This window comes from Gekko japonicus, unplaced genomic scaffold (assembly GCF_001447785.1).
Source record: "Gekko japonicus isolate JY-2015 unplaced genomic scaffold, Gekko_japonicus_V1.1 scaffold689, whole genome shotgun sequence".
Lineage (NCBI taxonomy): Eukaryota > Metazoa > Chordata > Lepidosauria > Squamata > Gekkonidae > Gekko > Gekko japonicus.
The window spans coordinates 722325-743036 of NW_015174862.1; the positions used below are offsets into that span (position 1 = coordinate 722325).

Here is a 20712-nt window from a genome sequence, read left to right on the forward strand (position 1 = left end):
GGAGGCTGGCATCCCTATAAGCATGTAGTTTCCCTAAAATCCCAAGCAGCTGCTTTTTCAGAGAAGTTATTAGCTGATCAACTGCACCAATATATCATTTACTGTTTCAGCACAGCAGCTGGGTTTCCTATGGGGGACAATGACATTTCCCTAAAGAATGTCATAGAAAAGACACACGATGATAGCACAAGAATTTATATGCTAGCTACATATTCCCTTAGCAGGCTGGATCTTCTAGAGGTACATATTTTATCTGTTGTGATGTACTGGTCCTTGTTGTAAAAAGATAGAAACCAGGCTCTAAGCAGCGGCTAATGAGGAAACAACACAAGTAGAAATAGGAGGCTCTTAAAAATATTTATCAAGGTTCTTGAAGGCTGGGAGGTTTTCTTTTCTTTTGTTTTGTTTGGGCCCAGCAAAATAATAATCAAGAACAAGCACATTTTATTCTCACCGAGTAGCAAATCACAATTTCATTGGTCTTTGTAGCCTGGAACTGCTTTTCTTATTCACTGGCTCATAACGTACTGTAGCAGCAAGAATGATGATTTCCTCAAAGTTCTTTTAGGCTCATAAGAAAAGTGGAATTTGAAATAGGATATCGCTTCTGTATTTATCTCTCTCTCTGTGTGTCTATGACATGTTTATCTCATCTTTCATCCAAGTAAGTGTGGGCAGCCAGTCGGTATACATTCCCTCCCTCCATACACACACCCAAAACAACAACAACTATGTGTTGGATCCTGTTAACTTTGCAGATGGCTCAGGGGGAGAGAAGGGGGCTCTTTTGAGCCCTGAATAGATTATGCCCACTAGGATTGCCAGGTTCTAGGCTCTCACTGGCAGGGGATGGGAGGGAGCTTTCTGGGAGGGGTGCAGGGCAACATTGCCGTTTGTGACACCCCCAACGTGATGATGTCACGTGCAAGTGACATCATCATGCCGGGGACGTTGCACGACGAAGCTCTGGTATTTTGAGCAAAACTCTCTGGTATTTTTCTCCCAACATTGATCCAAGTGGTGGCAAGAAGAGAGGGCCACCAGCAGGAGGGTTGCAGCAAGCCTAATAAAGGGAGTAGGGTCTGTGTCAGCAGCCACTTGGAGGAGAGTTTAGGAAAGACTGGAGAAAAGCTGAGGAACCGCTGGAGATGCCCAAATGTACCATGATGCTGTGGGGAAGCACTGCAAAACTGCTCCTCCCAGTAGCATCTAACCTGTGACAAATAATCCATGTGGGAAAAGCCCAGATTACAAACAGGACATTATATATAAACAGCCTCCTATAAAATGACAAGAGTTTCCAACCTCCAGGTAGTAGCTGGAGATCTCCTGGAATTACAACTAATGTCCAGGCAACAGAGATCAGTTTCCCTGGAGGAAAAGGCTGCATTGGAAGATGGACTCTATGGGATTCTGCCCTGCTGCGGTCCTTCCCCTCCCCTCCCCAAACTAGGCTCTGCCCCCCAAATCACCAGGAATCTTCCAATCCAGAGCTGTCAACCCTAAACATGACCTTTCCTGCTATTAGTTGTTGTAGATTTTCTGGGCTGTATGGCCGTGGTCTTGGCATTGTAGGACCTGACGTTTCACCAGAAGCTGTGACTGGCATCCTCAGAGGTATCACACAGAGAGATGGAGTACTCTCTGTGTCCAGGTGAGAAGAAAAATGGTAGGTAGGTAATTTATATCTACTCAGGAAAGTGGGGTAGGGCTGAGTCATTGTCTTGTAGGAGTTTCCCAGGCTGTGACATGCTAATAGAGGAGCTTTCCTGAGGAGGTTCTTTTGGGTATGCCGGTCACAGCTGCCGGCAAAATGTCAGGTACTACAATGCCAAGACCATGGCCATACAGCCCGGAAAATATACAACAACTAATGAACTCCGGCCGTGAAAGCCTTCGACAGCATATTGGCCCTTCCTGCCTTTTGTGTCCATGCAGCTACTCTAACATGAGAGGAAAGAGAGGTGATTCTGACCTCTTCTCCCTCCTCTCTTTAGACCCTTGAGTTGCATGGCTATTAATCTCCCAATCTTCTTCAGTTCCCCAAATCTTGTTTCTGGGGGCCTGAAGGGACAACTGGGAGAAAAGGAAAGTAACAAATGCCCAAGCCTTCCGCTGGTGATCTATAGGATCTATAGTTTGGTGTAGTGGTTAAGAGAGGCAGACTCTAATCTGGAGAACCGGGTTTGATTCCCCACTCCTCCACATGCAGCCAGCTGGGTGACCTTGGGTCAGTCACAGTTCTCTCAGAGCTGTTCTCTCAAGAGCAGTTCTCTCAGAGCGCTCTCTCTCTCAGCCCCACCAACTTCACAGGGTGTCTGTTGTGGGGAGAGGAAGGGAAGGAGATTGTAAACCGCCCTGAGGCTGATTCTGCATTGGATTTTCTCTCCGTTGTTTTACAAAACCCACATTGGAACAGAAATTACCTTCTGCATTGTATGTTGGTTTCAGTTTTGATTATCGGGCTTTATGGTAGCTTCCACACTCCGTGCCACTTTTGAGTTCTTTGATTGTTGGGTTTTATTGTATGTATGTATGTATGTGTGTATGTATGTATGTATGTATGTATGTGTGTATGTGTGTATTTGAACTTTTACCCCACCCTCCCAGCCAAAGCTGGCTCAGGGCGGCTTACAAAAACAGATAATTACATTAAAAAACATAACCTACGATTAAAACAATTCTAAAACCGTAATAAAGTGCTAGTGATTATTGTTATCCATAAATTGTACCTTCTGCATAGATTTATGGCTGTTTTATGGCCATTCAGGGGTGACTTTGCAGTCAATGTAGCATTGCCCGGAGGTATTTGAATGTGGTTTGGAGCTGCACTTTTCCCTCCCAGTTGAGAAAATGTGGAGCGAATGCAGAATCACCCTCAAACTCCGAGTGAAGGGTGTGGTATAAATCCAATTCTTCTTCCTCTTCCTCTTCTTCTTCCTCCCCCCCTACAAGGATCTGGAATGATATATTTGAGCCATCTGTTTCAAATGGGCTTTGTTTGTTTGAATGTTTGTTTTTCTTCCCTAGCCATTCCTCTGGGAATTATAGTTGTACGAGGAGACTGTGACTTGGAGACTTGTCGTATGTATGTAGATCGTCTGCAAGAGGTGAGTTACTGCTAGTAAAGTAGGTTATTAGGAAATTAGCTTTTCTTGCCCAGCAACCCCAGGATAGATTCAATAAACTCAAGGACCTTTTATTTGTGATTAGGAAACTGCATTTTGTGGCATAACTTTGTCTCTGCTTAGTTGCCTTGCTGCTTTGAAATGTTTTAAATTATGAGATTTCCCCCCTCCCCAGCAATAATTGTAATATAACATTGTATATAATGCTTGCCCTTGTAATTGCTCAGTGGGGTTTGCCACCATATTTACTGGCCCTGCTATTGTGCCTTTGATAGAAGCATGACCTGCAGAAATTAAGTAAGTAAAGACTTGGCTGTCCCTTTAGTTTTTTTTAAACTAACCTCCTGTTAAAGGAGCCCAGCCAGGCCAATAAAAAGAAGATGGCAAGCTGATATCTGATTATTTGATAGAATAGATCAAATGTGTATTGAAAACCTGGGAGTTTAAAAATTGTTATATTATCTGCCTAAATAACTACCCATAACTCTACACATAAGCAGGTCAGTGAATTCATTAGCTCTAATGAGGGCCCAGGCTAGCCCAGTCTCATCAGATCTCAGAAGCTAAGCAGGGTTGGTCCTGATGGGAGACCACCAAGGAAGTCCAAGGTTGCTACCCAGAGGCAGGCAATGGCAAACCGCCTCTGCTCATCTCTTGCCTTGAAACCCCTATGGGATTGCCAGCTGATGCTCGATGGCACTTTACACACATAAACACTCACTCGTGCACACACGCTGAAGTGAGGACAATACAGTAACTGATTATAGTCAAATGGTCCCCATAAAGTATAATGGGAAATCTATTCGGGGTTATCTGGGGGGCTGATTTTAGGTAGAGGCAGAGGTCATTTCGGGGGAATCGCGGGGGATCGCAGTTCCCCCGGGTGAGGTACCGGGGGACGGGGCACATGACGAAGCCCCGCCCCCTGCTTCCGGCCGCCCCGCTTCCGGCCCTCATTCAGCCAGGAGGAGGCAGGAGAAGAGGGAGGGTAAGTTGCTTCCTCCCCGCCTCTCCCCACCCCTGCCTGCCTGGGGCCAGGGAGGGCCTTTCCGTTGATGTCAGGGGGTGTGGCCTTATGACACACTTTCGGTGATGTCAGGGGGTGTGGCCTTATGACACACTTCCGGTGATGTCAAGGGGTGTGGCATATGCTAATGAGTTATGCTAATGAGTTCCCCTAGCTCTTTTTCTATGAAACGACCCCTGGGTAGAGGCATCAAATTTGCTGAAGAGCTGCTGATGCCTCCTCTCAGAAGAACCCTCATGTTTCAAAAAGAGTGGACCAGGGTGTCCAATTCTGTGAGTCCCCAAAGAAGGTGCCCCCATCCTCCATTTTTTCCACTGGAGGGAAAACCGTGGTTCCTTTAAACTCCTTCTGCAAACTGTGAGTTAACTCCAGAGGTGTTTAAAGGGCCTGCAGTTCCTTTAAATGCCTTCTGCAAGCTGGGAGTTAACTTTGAAGGCATTTAAAGGGACTGAGAGCCCTTTAAAAACATTTAACTGTGGCTATCTGCCATTCCTGGATAATCCCAAATATTTTCAGGATTTTTTGGGAACAGCTATATTGGATAGCCAAAAATAGACTCTGATCTGAGCCCTCTTTCAAGTAGCAAAACAATGGCACTTGAAGGGTTAAACCAGTGCTCTCCCTTCCTTGCAGCAAATTCTTATTATTTGTTTATTATAATACTTACAGGGGTCGTTTCGTAGAAAAAGAGCTAGGGGAACTCATTAGCATAACTCATTAGCATATGCCACACCCCCTGACATCATAAGGCCCGGCGGTGAACCTGCAAGGCCGGCGGGAGTGCGCGGAATACCCGCCAAGGCCCTCCCTGGCCCCAGGCAGGCAGGGGTGGGGAGAGGCGGGGAGGAAGCAACTTACCCTCCCTCTTCTCCTGCCTCCTCCTGGCTGAATGAGGGCCGGAAGCAGGGCGGCCGGAAGCAGGGGGCGCGGCTTCATCGTGTGCCCCACCCCCCACACCTCACCCGGGGGAACTGCGATCCCCTGCAATCCCCCCCGATCCCCCCCGAAATGACCCCTGAATACTTATATGTCACTTCTCCCACCATCAATCTGAGGCCGCATAAGCCTGCAATTTGTACGTTATGGGCAGAAGATCTGTGCTCTTATCTGCCTGAGCCCTGAACTAGGTTCCAGATTTATATTAAAGTCAAGCATTGTTCTCCGTGTTCAGACAACAGTATCGGAAGGACCAGTTGTAAAAGGATAAGCCACATTTATATGAAATTGCCAGCAATGTCTATGCAACAGAATTCTTGTGTGGTGTTAATAGAACCTTGGCCTGGGCTTTGTTGCATCATTGTTGGGATCACTGTGGGATCACTATTTTGTATATGAATAATAACGTTAGATTACTTTTTTGCTAAGGATGCAGGCTGAAACTGGCCTTGGATTTACCACTGTTTTATTTTGGGTTTCTCCCATTAGGATTTGCAATCAGTAACTTCATCTACACAGCGAGTTCACTACCAGGTGAGGATCTCCCTCCCCCTTTTTAAGCAGAAGGCTACAGAGAAGTCTCTAAGCAAAAGTGCTTTGTTACTTTTTGGACTACATTTCCCATTGAAGAAGGAAAAACTGGGATTGTGCCAACTGCTCTTGCCCCCAGCTTCTGCATATTCAATAGAAGATCTGAACACAACCTCTACATGTACATGTGTATGTACATAATCTCTCTCCATGCGCTTGGAAACCCTGCCCTTTGCATGAATTCTAATCTCATAAGAACATAAGAGACCCCAATGTTGGATCAGGCCAAAGGCCCATCCAGTCCAACACTCTGTCACACAGTGGCCAAAAATACCAGGTGCCATCAGGAGGTCCACCAGTGGGGCCAGGACATTAGAAGCCCTCCCACTGTTGACCCCCCCAAGCACCAAGAAGACAGAGCATCACTTGCCCCAGAGCCCCTATCTATACCTTGTGGCTAATAGCCACTGATGGACCTCTGCTCTTCATATGCCTTCACATGTACACTGTGTGTACATATCAACTGTATTCAAACCTTCACTAGGCCAGGAGAGGGGACACTGGGGGAGATTCCAATTCCTCCATTCCACATGCCAAATATTTGTTGAATATTGGTACAGGGCTGTTGTGCAGTGGCTCAGGATGTCAACTGGGAAGTCCACGGCTCAAGTCTTGCCTCTTCCATTAACTCCCTAGGTAGTTTAAGACTGACCAGTATCAGATTTAGCATACCCCTCACTGCGATATGGAGCTAATACTGAACTGCCTTCCAGCCTAATTGCAAGGATTGCTCAGATAATGTGTACAAAGTGTGCTGAATTCTCTAAAGTGCTGTATAAGTGCTAATGTTTAATATTTTATCAGAGTTTCTGCGGTAGTCGTGATTGCAAAGTGTTGCATAAAAAGGAAGGGTTAGACCTCAAATGTATTCTCTTAGGAAACATTCCATAATGCAGCTAATCATGAGTGCAGCAGATGATGGAAAGAACAAACAAGAGCTATGCAAGGCTTTTCATCATTATGCCACAAAGGAAGAACCAGGTGATTGTTGGAGATTTCAGTAGATACATATAAAAGACCAGTAACATAATAATAATATCAGGGGTCATTTCGTAGAAAAAGAGCTAGGGGAACTCATTAGCATAACTCATTAGCATATGCCACACCCCCTGACATCAGGGGCCCGGCGGTGGACCTGCAAGGCCAGCGGGAGTGTGAGGAAGCCCCGCCAAGGCCCTCCTTGGCCCCAGGCAGGCAGGGGTGGGGAGAGGCGGGGAGAGGCGGGGAGGAAGCAACTTACCCTCCCTCTTCTCCTGCCTCCTCCTGGCTGAATGAGGGCTGGAAGCAGGGCGGCCGGAAGCAGGGGGCGGGGCTTCATCATGTGCCCCGCCCCCTGCACCTCACCCGGGGGAACTGTGTTCCCCCGCGTTCCCCTCCGAAATGACCTCTGAATAATATACTTTATTGTCATTGTACATAGTACAACGAAATTAAAGGTGCAATCATTCGGTGATCTACAACCATACTCATACACTCACACAACCATTCACAACCATCCCATAACTCCCTTAAGGTTCACATTGCAACTTAAACCACCAATGTCACCAATGTTGCATGGACATTATTTATTTATTTATCATATGGCAGAGTCATGGACAGGAAGCATATAATAATATAAAATACGTAACCAAGTTGATACAATGGATATGCAGACCGATCGGGTAATCCCCCAAGTACTAATATCTAAATTTTCAGTCCACTCAACCGCATTTGGGGAGAGTTCAAAGCATTCTGTCATATCTCCCTGGAAAGCACGATGCTCACATTCCTGTGACATATGGAAAACAGTCTGGCGGGCTGCACCATCATCATATTCAGGTCCTGGTATTTTGCCCCATTTAAAGAACAGGTCTACACAACTGTCAAAGCCTGTTCGTACTCTGTTAACCATCTTCCATACTTTACATAGCAAGTCAAATCCTGAGGGCCTCTCATTGGTGTTTATCAGTTTATGGATACCGGGTGGAACTGATTGCATCCATCTTCGCAAACATTCATTCCCTATTGAAATTTTTTGATTGCAAGATTTGTGCAGCTCTTATTGCTGGGTTTCTGGATCTTAGTCTGGATAGGCCCATGTCAGCCATGCCTTTGTGGATGAGCAACTGTTTTCGATGATCTTTCTATATTCACAAAGAAAAGCATCTTGTCTTCAGAGATGCGGGGGAGTGATTCTAGGAGATAGGATCTAGATCAGGGCCACCTTTTGAACCTGTGGGCACCTTTAGAATTCTGACACAGGGTGGTGGGCACAACCATAAAATGGCTGCCATGGGAGGTATAACCAATCACACACACACACAGAGGAAGCCCAAATACAGGATATAAAAGGAATGTTTTTTAAAAAAATACACAGAGAAAGAGGAGTGAGAGAAAATAAAGCCAGCACTCTTCAAGGTGCTTTTTATTATTTTGCAGGAATAGACTAACACGGCTAACTCCTCTGCATTTTTCCCCAAGGGGTGCATTCAGTCATATAGTCCACCACCTGCAGTCTGAAATGGTACAGTCCAGAAACCGTTTGATTGCCTCATCATGGGCTGTCTCACCCTGTCTGATCCTGTGCACCCACTGGTCCTTCCAGCCACACTATCTCTCCATTCCATCCACAGAGAGAGACAATCTATAGTGTCCTCCTCTAGAGCATTTTCCATAGTCACTCTCAGCTCTTTGTTCCAGGCTGCCATTAGTAAGAACTGTCCTTCCTTACCTGCATATAGCACAGTGGAGTGGATCCTGCAATCTGTCAGCAGAAAGTGCTAACAAATGCAGGTTTTCTTTCACTTCTCTTTCACCCCAACAATCCCTTCTGACCCCTGGAATGTTGATTCCCGGTATCTCAGGACACATATGGGCAGTAGGCAGATCAATGGTATGCAGTTAGGAGGGGGAAGGGGACAAAATCTCCCTTGATGCCTCTTCCATCAGCTACGCAGATCACTGGATCGTACCAATATCACTCAGGAGGGCATTTTGCTGACTTTGCAGCTGCTTGTACTATATGTGGGTTTGTACTGCTGTTGTCCTGACAGTGGTTTTGATTTGTGTTTATTGTGAATGTGTTTGAGCAAACTTTTGGGCCCACTATGTAGGGAACAGTTGTAAATAAATATAAGTCAAATAATAAATTTGTTGTTTGTGAGGTCAGGTTTCAGTCACAATTCATTCCTTGAGGTTCTCGGTTGCAACTAGCATTGTATAGCAAGTCTCTTGTTTTGATGGCTTCAGACACTGATGTTAAAGCACATGGCTGGAAGGCATAACCTAAAACAGGAGTTGTCTCTTTCTCTGCCTTTCTCTTTCCTTTCGTTGTACCTTCAGCTCTCTTGTGCATTGCTGGCTATGTCTATAAACGGAATACCCATCTGCTTCTCCAAGGAAGGCAGCTTGAAGTCTTTCACGCCATCAATACTTGATGATGTTTCATTTTGACTGTGCTCCTCTTCTGTAGTTTATTGGTTTTCTCGGATTTATGTATTCCCTAGAAGTCTTTACTGCAGAGTGTCTTGCTAAGGTTAATTTGGGGGTTCTTCCACAAACTGCATTATCTTGTTATCTACCCAGTATAAATTATGAAAAGGGGGGAAAGAGCAGGATGACAAGAGCACTCAAGTCATTTAGTTAATAGAACTCTCGCTAATAAGGTGTCCTGGGCACTTTTAGGCGTTATAAACAAAATACATTTTCCTCTTGGGTTTCCTCTGGAGTCTGGAATGTAGAGAGTCAGCAGAAACCATTCCTGTGGCCTGGCTGCAAATGGGAAACTTGTTGCCAGATACCCATGGTGCTCTCCTCCTTTTCTCTGATGTTTGCTGATATGGTATGTTTAATGCATTAGATACCCATCCTCACAGTGAATGATATCTCCTCCTCCCTTGAGTTTAGCTGCAGAGTCAGGCTGCCCTCAACAAAAATTAAGGAGAGAGAATAACTGTATTCCAGCTTTGAGAGTCTGCCTGTTCTGTTTGATGCAACTTTGCTACAAGCAAAGTCAACAAGCCTCTCTATTTCTCATTCTCTTGTTCTTTTTTAGCATAAAGCTCTGTCTGCTGCTGCATGTGGGTTGAATGGCAACTTCATTTCATTCTGCCATCTTGTTACTGGGTTTGGACCAAAATCTTTGGTTATTTGGTATTGGTGGAGAATGGAGGTTGCTGACTAACCAAAGAGACACAATGCTCCAGCTAACTTCTTAGCTTTGAGTTTGCTGGGAGTAAAGTGAGGGTTAGGAGTAGCATTTGCTTTCTGAGTTTACACAAGAAAGGAAGGTAGTGGATTATGACAGGCAGATGGCATAAGTCAAGCCCAGAGGCTGAACCGAGGCTTCCCGCCGAAGACGCACAGTAAAAAACTAGTACCTCGGAGGTACTAGTTTCCTGAACCCGCGGGGCAAGGACAGGCGTCTGATTGCGTTTCCAGAGGTAGTTCCGGCGCCCGCCATGTCCCCTCGGAAAAAGTTTTTTTCCCCAAAGTTTCCATGGATGCGCACACGCAGCCAAGGGAGCATGCGCACAATTGAGTTTAAAAAAAACACCAACCAACCCATTTGCCCTGCGCCCCGCTTCTTTGCTGCGCCGCAGGACTGTGGAATGATCGGCACCTCCCCCCTACCACGGGACCTCCACAGAACCTCGATAGGTAGGTCTGCTCGAGCAACCGGGCGGTTTTTAGCCCCGGGGCTAACAGCCACGTTTCCCCCCCCCCCGCAGTTTCCTGCCCGTATGACCGGGACCGTAGTTTTCCAACAACCAAGTGGTAGTTGTCCAAGTGCCTCCCCTCCTTGGCTTTTCTTAGCCCTAATCACCTGACCTGGACAGCCCAGGCTAGCTGCACAACTTGATCTCATCATATCTCGGAAGCCAAGCAAGGGTCAGTCCTGCTTAGTATTTGTATGAGAGACTGCCAAAGAAGTCCAGGGTTGCAACACAGAGGCAGGCAATGGCAATCCCCCTCTGAATGTCTCTTGCCTTGAAAACGCTATGGGATCACTGTAAGCCAGCTGGGACTTGATGGCAAAAATAAATAAATAAATCACCCAATATCTCCAATCTCTCTCGTTATGTTTAAATAATCCTGGCAGGGGATCTTTTTTTAGATACTATGATGGTGAACATGGCAGAGTGTTTGAAGTGGGAAAGGAGTAACTTATAAAATTATTCATTTATGCTGATGTTTGCTGTAACTAGGTAAAAGCCTCTAATTTTTTTTTTAAATGCTAACCCTTCATGAGTACTAAAATCCACTTATATGCCTGAACTTGGCAACATGGTTGTAGATAATGAAGAAATAATTGATTCCACCCCCCACCCCCCTTTCATTGCCTTGAGACTACCTGGAAATACAGCGGCCTCACCAAATGACTTTATACATCTGGCTGCTTGCCAGCCTCCATCATCTCAGTCGTTCATAGCTGAATGTGTGGGATGCCTCCCCTGGAAAGGATTGCTTTTGAGTCAATGCTATGTGATATGAAAGCTCTTTCTGACCCCCAGTGGCTTTTCACACATGCAAGCCATCCTCAGCAGGAGTCTTTCAGCTATGGAATCGAGAAGATACGAACTTGCATGACCTGTCGGGAACAAAGCTCATTTCTGATACTGCTTGAGGTTTGTAAGAAGGCAGTGTTAACCAAAGCTAGATACTGGAAGGGATGGGAAGGTATATAAAGTACCAGCTCAAACCAGAAACAAACCTAGTTGTGCATTCTGTGAGAGAGCTGTCCTGACATTTACTTTAACATTCAAAAGCAGCTGTGGGGAGTAAATCTTAATCCCTGTGTCCATGTGCTGTGGGCCTGAACCAGATCAACCCCCTCTATGGCTGGCTTTTAACATTCAGCAGGCAATCTTACATGATGTGTTGCCGGAACCAGAGTCCGTCTTTGGTGGCAACAAAGGAATTATAATTAAGAGACATCTTTCCTGTATAGTTTTTCCTGAGGAATGTTAATTGTCAGAGCAAAAGAAAACCAACAGGGACTCAAGATAAGCACAATCACTTGTCTGCATCTGAAGCCTGGAGGAAAAGAAAGATGAAAAACCTCACTCAGGATCTAACATAACTGTCCATCACACTGAGGCCAATTGACTTCAGTTTGCTTTAGACATCTAACATCGTGGCCCGGAATGCATTATTTGTGAATGTGATCTAGGCTTTGCATAACAGAACAGCACCAATGAAATCTTGCAGAGTATTTTCAAAAGTATCTTTGATTTCAGTCTTTGTTGTTGTTCAGTCGCACAGTCGAGTCCGACTCTTCGTGACCCCATGGACCAGCTCCCGCCAGGCCTTCTGGTCTTCCGCTGTCCTCTGAAGTTGGCTCAATTTCATGTTTGTTGCGTCGATGACACTGTCCAACCATCTCATCTCATTTCAGTCTTTATCGCTCCATAAAACAATAGGTTGAAATTTGACTGTTTTGAATCAGAGTGGTCAAAGGGCTGTGCCTTCAGGATCGGAACACAGATCTTCCCTAAGAAACGTGGGCAATTTAGGAATTCATCTGAATGTTAATGCTGTGCTCTTGAAAAATGTCTCGGCTAACAACCCCATTATACTGAGAAGAAAGCAATCAATTCAGATGGGTCCGTGGGCCTAACTGTTTTCCATATTTCATTACAATAAAATACAAGAACTTCCTCCTCATTTGACTTCATTTTTGACATGGAATCTAATGTATACAACAACACTTCCATCCCAGTGCTACTCAGTGGCACAGGGGACAGATATGGCTCTTTGACGTGCCACATGTGGCTCTTCTGACTACTTTTCCCCATGGCACCTGCCCCAGGTTCCAGGAAAGTGGATAATTTCTTTAGAAATTGCAATAATGTTAACCTTACTATGGGCCCAAGATAAAAGTGTTTCAAAACACAGCAAAACGTGCCCATGGTGATTATGTAAAGGTTGTGCAGATTGTGGGGTTTTACATTTAAGACTAGATTGTCACATGGATCTTAATAAAATGGTGGAATGGACCATAGCACTGTTGAATGCTAGCCCATTAAAATGATAACAACAACAGCAGCTCCCACTATTGGGGGAAGATAACTCTAGAAGCTCAGAGGCATTCTCGTACATCAAAGAGTTATATATTATTATTTGGGTGTGGTTGGGCATACAGTAGTCATGTGGCTTTTTTGGTTGATGAGAGTTGTGAATGTGATTCTCCATGATCCACAGAGTGAGTATGATTGTTCTATCCTATCCAGGATCAGGAAACTTCTTTCCCAAGAGTACTATCTGTACAAAGACTTTCCCCTAGATGGTGCTTCCTAGATGGTGAGTGTGAATATTCCCTATTTTGTTTCACTTATAATTTTGCCAGCCACTTTGATTTGACAATTGCACTGGTGATTTTATAAGATCTGTTTGTACTCTTCATATACGTGGACTACATTCATAAGTATTTATGCATAGAATGAATGTCAGTTATTGGCAAAATGCCTGTTTTTTAATGCCCAAATAAAGTAGAAAAGTGTATATATTTAATGGGAAAAATTATGTGCAAGAAAACAGAATATGGTTCTTTTTAAAAAGTATCATGAGTTTGATTTGCACAAGGAAGAAGCAAAAGCAAAATCACAAGGCTGAGAAATGTGAAAGTATTCCTCTTTTTAAAAGTAGGCATCATCCGTGCAGCAGAAAGATTGAGACATTCATCTAGAAAAGTGTTTTAAGCATATCTGAGATTTGTCTGTCTGTCTCTCTTTCTTTCTCTCTCTCATCTATCATCTATCTAATCTGTCTATTATCTATCATCTGTCTATTATCTATCATCTATTATCTGTCTGTCTGTCTGTCTGTCTATCTATCATCTATCTATCTATCTATCATCTATCTTTCTTACCTTATGAAATACTATTAGGACAATAAAGTGTTGGTGATGAGTATAGTAAACACATTTGCACTGTTTCAAGGCTGGCGTCATGCATGGCCTTTCTTAGAAGATGGCCGTTAATAGTGTTTCAAGAAAAGGCAAGAGGGGGCCACTTCTTGCAACTTTTAAAAACAGTTCATGTGAGACAGGAGCATTCCATACTTGATTGCTAGTAAACTAGCAGATGATTACATTCAAGGTCTTAATGAAAGTTTATATCATATGGTCCCAGTACACAGCAAAGTCCTTTTCATACTTATATAATAGCCAAAAATGGGATATGACTTCTTCTCTTTTTTTGGCCCCCCAGAGGGGATTTTTTATTGCATTTTTTTAATAGACTACAACGAAAAGATAGGGAAGGATAGCTACATCTAGGGAGAAAGGAAAGAAAACCACTAATAACGAAAACCCCAAGAATAGGAGATTATAACAACAGCTTATGTTAATGTTAGTCTAAAATTGCTAATATCACATTGAACATAGTCGGTTATGCTAAATTATTTAATCTCCCCCCCCATTAATTTAACTGTTTAAAGAGAACCTCAAGAGCATCATCAATAATAAAGAAAAAAATTAAGGCACAATTCAGAGTCCTTCAGCCTTCATTTTGTTTTATCTTTTCTAATCCTCAATTGGTATGCATGTTTGGGGGCAGCCGCCCCCTTTTCAGAAGCAGAATCCTTGTCAGAAGACACCGAAACCAATTCACCACTGGATTTGCTGTCATCTTCTTCCTTGGTGACCTCGGCTGTCTCTACCAATTGCAATCTCAGGAACTCACGTGCTTTGGAGACAGAGTCAATCTTTTCTTTTTTATCGTGTAGTTTGAAAATGACGTCTTCTGGAATTAACCATCTATAGGCAATGCTGTTTGTTTGAAGAAAAAGGATTAAATCATTATATTTCTTCCTCTTTTGTTTTATTTCAAATGGGATATCTTTTAGAATACTGATGGTATTGTCCCCCATTTTCAAAGGTACTCCAGTAGTACTCCAGCTTTCAGGATTAAATCCCTCACATGTCTCTTCGAGAATCTGACCACTATCTCCCCAGGCAGATTATTTTTCTTGATGTATACAGAATAGGCCCTATAGACCACATCCATTTCACTTACAATGTAATCCACTTTCAAATCTGTAACTGGGGCTAATGCTTCGCTCAAGAGTTGCTTTAGATTCTCATCTTTTAATTCTGGAACTCCTTGGAACTGGAGGATCAAATTTGCTTTCTTCATTTGCAGCTGTAAAAGTTGAGATTCCTCTGAAGCTTGCTTTTTTTCCAGCTTTTGCACCTTTTTCTTAACTTTTTTGGTGTTAGCGTCTATTTTCTTCACCTTCTCATCTGTTTGCTCCATCGTTTTTGCAGTTTTAGTCAACTGGAGCTGCTGAGTTGCAAGGAGTCTGCCAACATTTTGGAGATCTCAGTGACCTCTTCCAGTCGAGGGCTCATGCTCCCCGCTAGTTTCACTTTTGCTAGTTTATCTTTCTCTGTCTTCTTCCCCGCCATCTTTATGTATTGTTTCCTTTTATAAAAGCTTGCTAAAGTCTCTGAAATTTGCTCACATGCCTATCCATGCTCTGGTAAGTCTCTCAAAACAGATTTCAACGCTTTTGCTTCCGCTCCCCCCTTGGTATATCGTTTCTTAATTCATGCGTATGGGAGGGCCCCTTCCCCAGCTCGCTTCTCTCGCCATTCCCAGGGGGAGCTTTCTTTTTATATTCCCGTCTTCACTTTAACTTGACTCACTGTTCATTGTTGGTCATACGACCTCGCTTGGAACACGTTTAAAACGCTCTATCTCTGACACTTGTCCCGGTCAGTGGCTCTAGATCCATACGGACACTCAGCGGCATGACTGTTGGGTGAAGAGGTTGCCCCTCAAAAGCCCCATGGCTAGGAGTCTTTTGCCAAGGCTCCGGGGGGGTGATGACCCATCGCCCCCCTCCTATCCACTGGTGTGCAGATCACATCCCTGGGAGATGCATCCGCCAGCGTGTTGCCATAAACCAGAAGTCCTGGGATATGACTTCTCATACATAGCAACTGCCTCAGGATCTCAATAGGTTTTATCTGCTTGTATCTTTTACCAGCTCTGGGGGGAGAGAGGGGAAAACCCCCCAATATATGCATTAAAAAGTTTTGTCATGCTAGGATTGCTGCTAAATTAATAAATGAAAAATGTAGAAGCATTTGCATTTTTTTTAGTTGGACCTTTTTTAAAAATAAATTTCCATTGTCTATACTTTCAGCAACTTCTGCTGATCGCTTTTACCGCATCGACAGATCTCAGGTAAGTCTCAATCTTTTGTGTATGTAGCAGTCCTTTTAAAAGATTATGGTAGTTGTGCAGGGTTGGATATTGACCATTGTGCTGAAGATGCTATCAAATTATCCTCAGGCTACCCTGTGTGAATCCTGCTGTCAATTTTATCATTTTAATTTTCTGCTGCTGTCTCATGAAAGGCTGCACTGAAACTCTGGGACATGATGTATACAGATCAATTCACAATATATACATGTCATGACTTAGAACTTTTTGATTGATTGATTGATTGATTGGAAACATTCGTATCTGCACAATCAGGGTCCTCAAGGAGAACTTAGGGCCAATAGCTCAGTGGTAGGGAATATGCACCCTGACCTGGATGACCCAGGCTAGTCCGATTTTGTTAGATCTCGGAAGCTAAGCATAGTCGGCCCTGGCTAGTATCTGGATGGGAGACCTCCAAGGAATACCAGGGCAGTGATGTGAAGGCAGGCAATGGCAAACCACCTCTGAACGTGTCTTGCCTTGTAAAGCCTGTGGGGTTGCCATAAGTCAGCTGTGTCTTGACAGCACTTTCCACCACCAAGGAATAGGTGTTGCATGAGGAAAATCCCAGGTTCCATTGCTGACTTCTTGAGTTGAAGGATTTTCAAGTAGCAGATAGTGGGAAAGACCTTTCTGTGCCTGAGGTCCGGGAGAGCTACTGACAGTCACGGTAGACAATATTGGGCAAGATGGGACCAATGGAACAAGCTATCTTCCTGTTTTGATAGAAACATTGAGGAAACATGGGAGCCATTGGTTAAATATTGGATCTTCAAATACAAAAACCAAGCTGCTCCCAAGCATTATCTTAATCATAGGTTTGATTTCTTATTTATTTTTACGTGTAGTAGAGTATGAATTGAATATTAAAAATTCCTCTCTAAGTTGTCACAGGGCAACCAACTAAAGTCTAAGAACATTTATAGCAAGGAGGATTTGATGTGCCTTACAGGCAAAACCAGTGCGTTGTCTAAGAGTTCAACGTCCTACTCTCTTCTTGCTTATCTTTTAGTACTAGAAACAGCTGCATTAAAAAAAGCCATAGTGTTTATCTCCTCTTCCTGTTGACAACCCTTCTGAAATCCTAATCCTCTGTATATGAGATAATATAACTCTGAGAAATTATGGTGGTTGTTATAGACCTGCACAAAATATTCACAAAGCTTCCACATACAGACAATGTTTGTGAGAAATCTAGGACATAAACCATGTTTGGTGGATGCTCAGTGAAAATTTTGCAAACATGCAAGCAATTCTCTTTGAACTTGTATATTGAATGCCAGTCTATGTCTATGAAGCAGCAACTCACCAACTAAATGTATGTTTATGTTTATTGCCTATTGGGACATTTTTTTAAAACTTTGCATAGCCATATATGAGTCTTGGTTTCCACAAAAAGGCACCCCCCCAAACCCTTTCTGCAAAATGACTGACTTATGGTAAGTTGCCAAATGACAGCAGCGTGACCTTGTGCACAGTGGGAAGTGTTTTGAAATCTAATTGCAGCTTTGTCTAATTCTGTTGCACAGAAGTTACATGGTTCAATCCTCTGCTTATTTTAATGGAGGCTAATTCCACTGAATTCAGAGGAACTTACCACCAATGACATAGCGATAGATGTGCAGCCTTAGTCAATCAGCTAGTTCAGAATCACTATGTATTTCATCTTCATAACAACAAGTGGCATCTCATCTCATTTGACAGATAGGAAACTGAGCCTGAAAGATTCTGACTGGCTCAAGGTTGCTCAACCTTAGCAGAAATTTGAAAACAAATATCTCTGTCTATTTGCAACATATTGGCTGGATCCAGTGGTTGCTATTCAACTCATAGTGGTCAGTTGAAAATTCTGGGCATGCTGGATCCTGTGGCCACTGGCTAGCTATGCATGTCCACCTGCCATTATGTACAAGATTCATTTTCTGTATCATTTGGTAACTCTGAAAAAATATAGTCTTCTTTTCTGCCCAAAGCTGAGTGGTGAACACATGAAACTGCCTTATGTTGAGTCAGGCCATTGGTCTATCAAGGTCTACTCCATGGTCTCAGGCACTGGCCTCTCACATTGCCTACTATCTGATCCCTTTTTAAATCAGAGTTGTTGAAGACTGAACCTAGGATTTCTGCTTACAAAGCAGATGCTCTACCACTGAGCCATGGCCTCCGCCTTCAACTCGAGTAGCACTTGGGTGGTCTTTGTGGTGTGTTGTTGGTCAGGGCTGACCAGATAGACAGGCAGTTGGTGTGTGCAGGGTTTTCCAAGTCTTTCCTAGCAACCACCATTCCCATGATAAAGGATCGTATTGCCTTAAACTCTGGAATTTGGGTTCAGCCCCTGCAGCTATGCATAATCTGGAATGTCATCCCCTTCATTAAATTCTTTAGCTGGTGCCTCGTAAGGGTTTTGATATATTTATATTGTACTGTAACAGTTTTTTTTATGAACAGTATTTTATTTTAAATCTTTGTATGTTCTGGAATGTTGTAACCCACCCTGAGCCTGCTGTGCAGGGGAGGAAGGGCTGAAAGTCCAATGAAATAAATAAATAAATACGTTTTTGGCAAACGATATTAAATGATTGAATGCTTGCTGCCTTTACTGCCTTTGCTTGCAGGAACATTTACATTTTGTGACAGAAATTTCGCAGGACGAGATTTTTATCCTGGACCCAGAGCTGGTAGCAACTCAGTCTGCAGGAACACCTCCAGGCATGCCTGATCTGGTCGTAGAGCAGGCCTCTGGGTAAGTACCTTTTCATTCCTTTGATAACATCTGGAATTTTAAATCTCTCCATTTCCCCTCTTGGCATGCACTGAGAGCTTCACCAGATGGCAGCTTTCCTGTATTTGCAGTTTTGAAGAGGGCATGAAAATGTGATGACACAGGGTTAAAACCCCACTCTGGGTCCTTCCTTTGTGTACAGCTGCCTTTCTTGCCTCAGACTGGGATAGTTGCCATTTCCGTAAAGTTGCTGAGTAGTTCGCATGGTGATTATTTGCATCATATGGCTAGTTTATTTTATTATGTGTTTATTTAAAACATTTCTATGCTGCCTTTTCATCCAGTTCAGGGTCCCCAAGGCAGCAAACATTAAAACATTTCAAACATTAAAAAGCACACACACACACATGTTTTCACCTGCTGGTGGAAGACAGTAATAGGAGATGGAGACGTTCTCCTGGGGAGGGAATACCAACGTTTTGGTGCCACAACTGGGAAGGCCCTTTCTTGGGTTGCCCCTGGGTAGCTTCAGATGCCTGGGGTGTCTAAAGTATGGCCTGTGAAGGCCCTTTGTAGTTTGAAGCCAACATACCTGAAGGACTGCCTGCTCCTTTATGAACCCTCCCGACCGTTATGGTCATTTTTGAAGGCCCTGTTTCGAATGCCCCCACCTTCTGAAATCAGGATGGTTGCATCCTGGGAGAGGGCCTTCTGAGTCAACGAAACTCTGGCAACAAAACTCTGGAACTCTCTTGCCAAGGAGATTCATCTGTCCCCTTCTTCTGCCGTCTTGTTTTGTTTTGCATTGCCTCAGTGATCCCTCCTTCCTGACCAATGTTTTAATGTCTTTTTTATGGATTTTAGCACTGGTTTTAATTGTTTTAATGATGTCTGTGGGGGTTTTTTTGGTGTGTAGAAGGGTTAGTTTTAAATAATTTTCAGATGTGATTTTTATTTATATTTTAATTTGTTAGCCACCACAGTGGCCCTCGCAAGGGCAGAAAGGCGGAATATAAATTTAGTAAATAAATAAGAAGAGCTGTGAATAATACATGGAGCAGAAAGGTACAAAAGATGCTGATCGAGACATTTCAGTGTTTTTGTTCTGGATTTTCCCCCTCCCCAGAATGTCAGATCGGTGGAACCCCGCTGTCCGAAAGCGCATGCTGAGTGATAGTGGCCTAGGGAAGATGTCCCCACACTACGAGGTACCTGAAAAACAAAAGGAGGCCAGCCAGACGCACATGCTGCAGTAAGAGCACTCTGCATTTATCTGCTTGGTGCTGCATTGCTACCATCACCAAAGGCAATTCTTTACCTGCTTTTTTACAATGCATTTGATACAATCTCCTGTTGACCTGCACTCTTGGATCTTTTCATTGCCATGCCTCATATAGTTACACTGCATACTGATCTCGTCTTTGAATGCCTTTCATGATACCATTGGGACTACAGAACCTTTTAAGAACAATATTTATTTAGTTAGTTATTTTTTAAATTTATCTAAAATATTTATTAGCTGCCTTTTTCTCCTTAATGGAGCCCAAGGCAGCTTACAATATACATAAAATACATAACAGAGAGTACATAAAAATACATAAAATCAACATTTAAAAATCACAGTTTAGGACTGCTTTAATCAAATGCAGTACTAATTAAAAACATCTTGAGCTGAGAGGGCCAGTCACACCTCCTTGGGCAGGTTGTTCCACAATCGTGGAGCTGCCACTGAAAAGGCCGTCTCTCCTGTGCCCACCAGATGAGCTTCTTTGATTTTGGGGAGAGTCAGGAAAGGCTCTCCCTGTGATCTTAATTCCTGGGCAAGAACACATAGGAGAAGATGGTCCTTCAGATACATGTAATGTATTGTACTAATGTAAATGGTGTAGTGGAATTAGTTCCACAAATGAATGCAATATTTAATTCACAGTGACAAAGTCACACAAAAACCTGGGTATAGTTGGTAAATCTCTGGCCCAGTTCATGCATGCTTCTAAAGTGACTGTTTTGTGTATGTGGTAGAGAGGAATAAATGCTTGTGCATTTCCCACCATGCTTTCAAGGTCTAGCCTGTGATGTAACTGTCTAAATGAAAGGCTGACATGATCCTTCCCC

The 20712-nt window shown here is 43.6% G+C and overlaps 1 protein-coding gene across 1 annotated transcript in view; it reads left to right on the top strand.

Annotated features, from left to right (window-relative positions):
• DGKI (diacylglycerol kinase iota) overlaps positions 1 to 20712 on the top strand; it is a 383828-nt gene that overhangs the window by 291991 nt on the left and 71125 nt on the right. Inside the window, exons 23-28 of the mRNA XM_015424707.1 lie at positions 3031 to 3110; positions 5581 to 5625; positions 12894 to 12963; positions 15814 to 15854; positions 18491 to 18618; positions 19724 to 19849. Of these exons, the coding sequence (XP_015280193.1) occupies positions 3031 to 3110; positions 5581 to 5625; positions 12894 to 12963; positions 15814 to 15854; positions 18491 to 18618; positions 19724 to 19849 (490 nt within the window). The remainder of the gene's footprint in view (positions 1 to 3030; positions 3111 to 5580; positions 5626 to 12893; positions 12964 to 15813; positions 15855 to 18490; positions 18619 to 19723; positions 19850 to 20712) is intronic.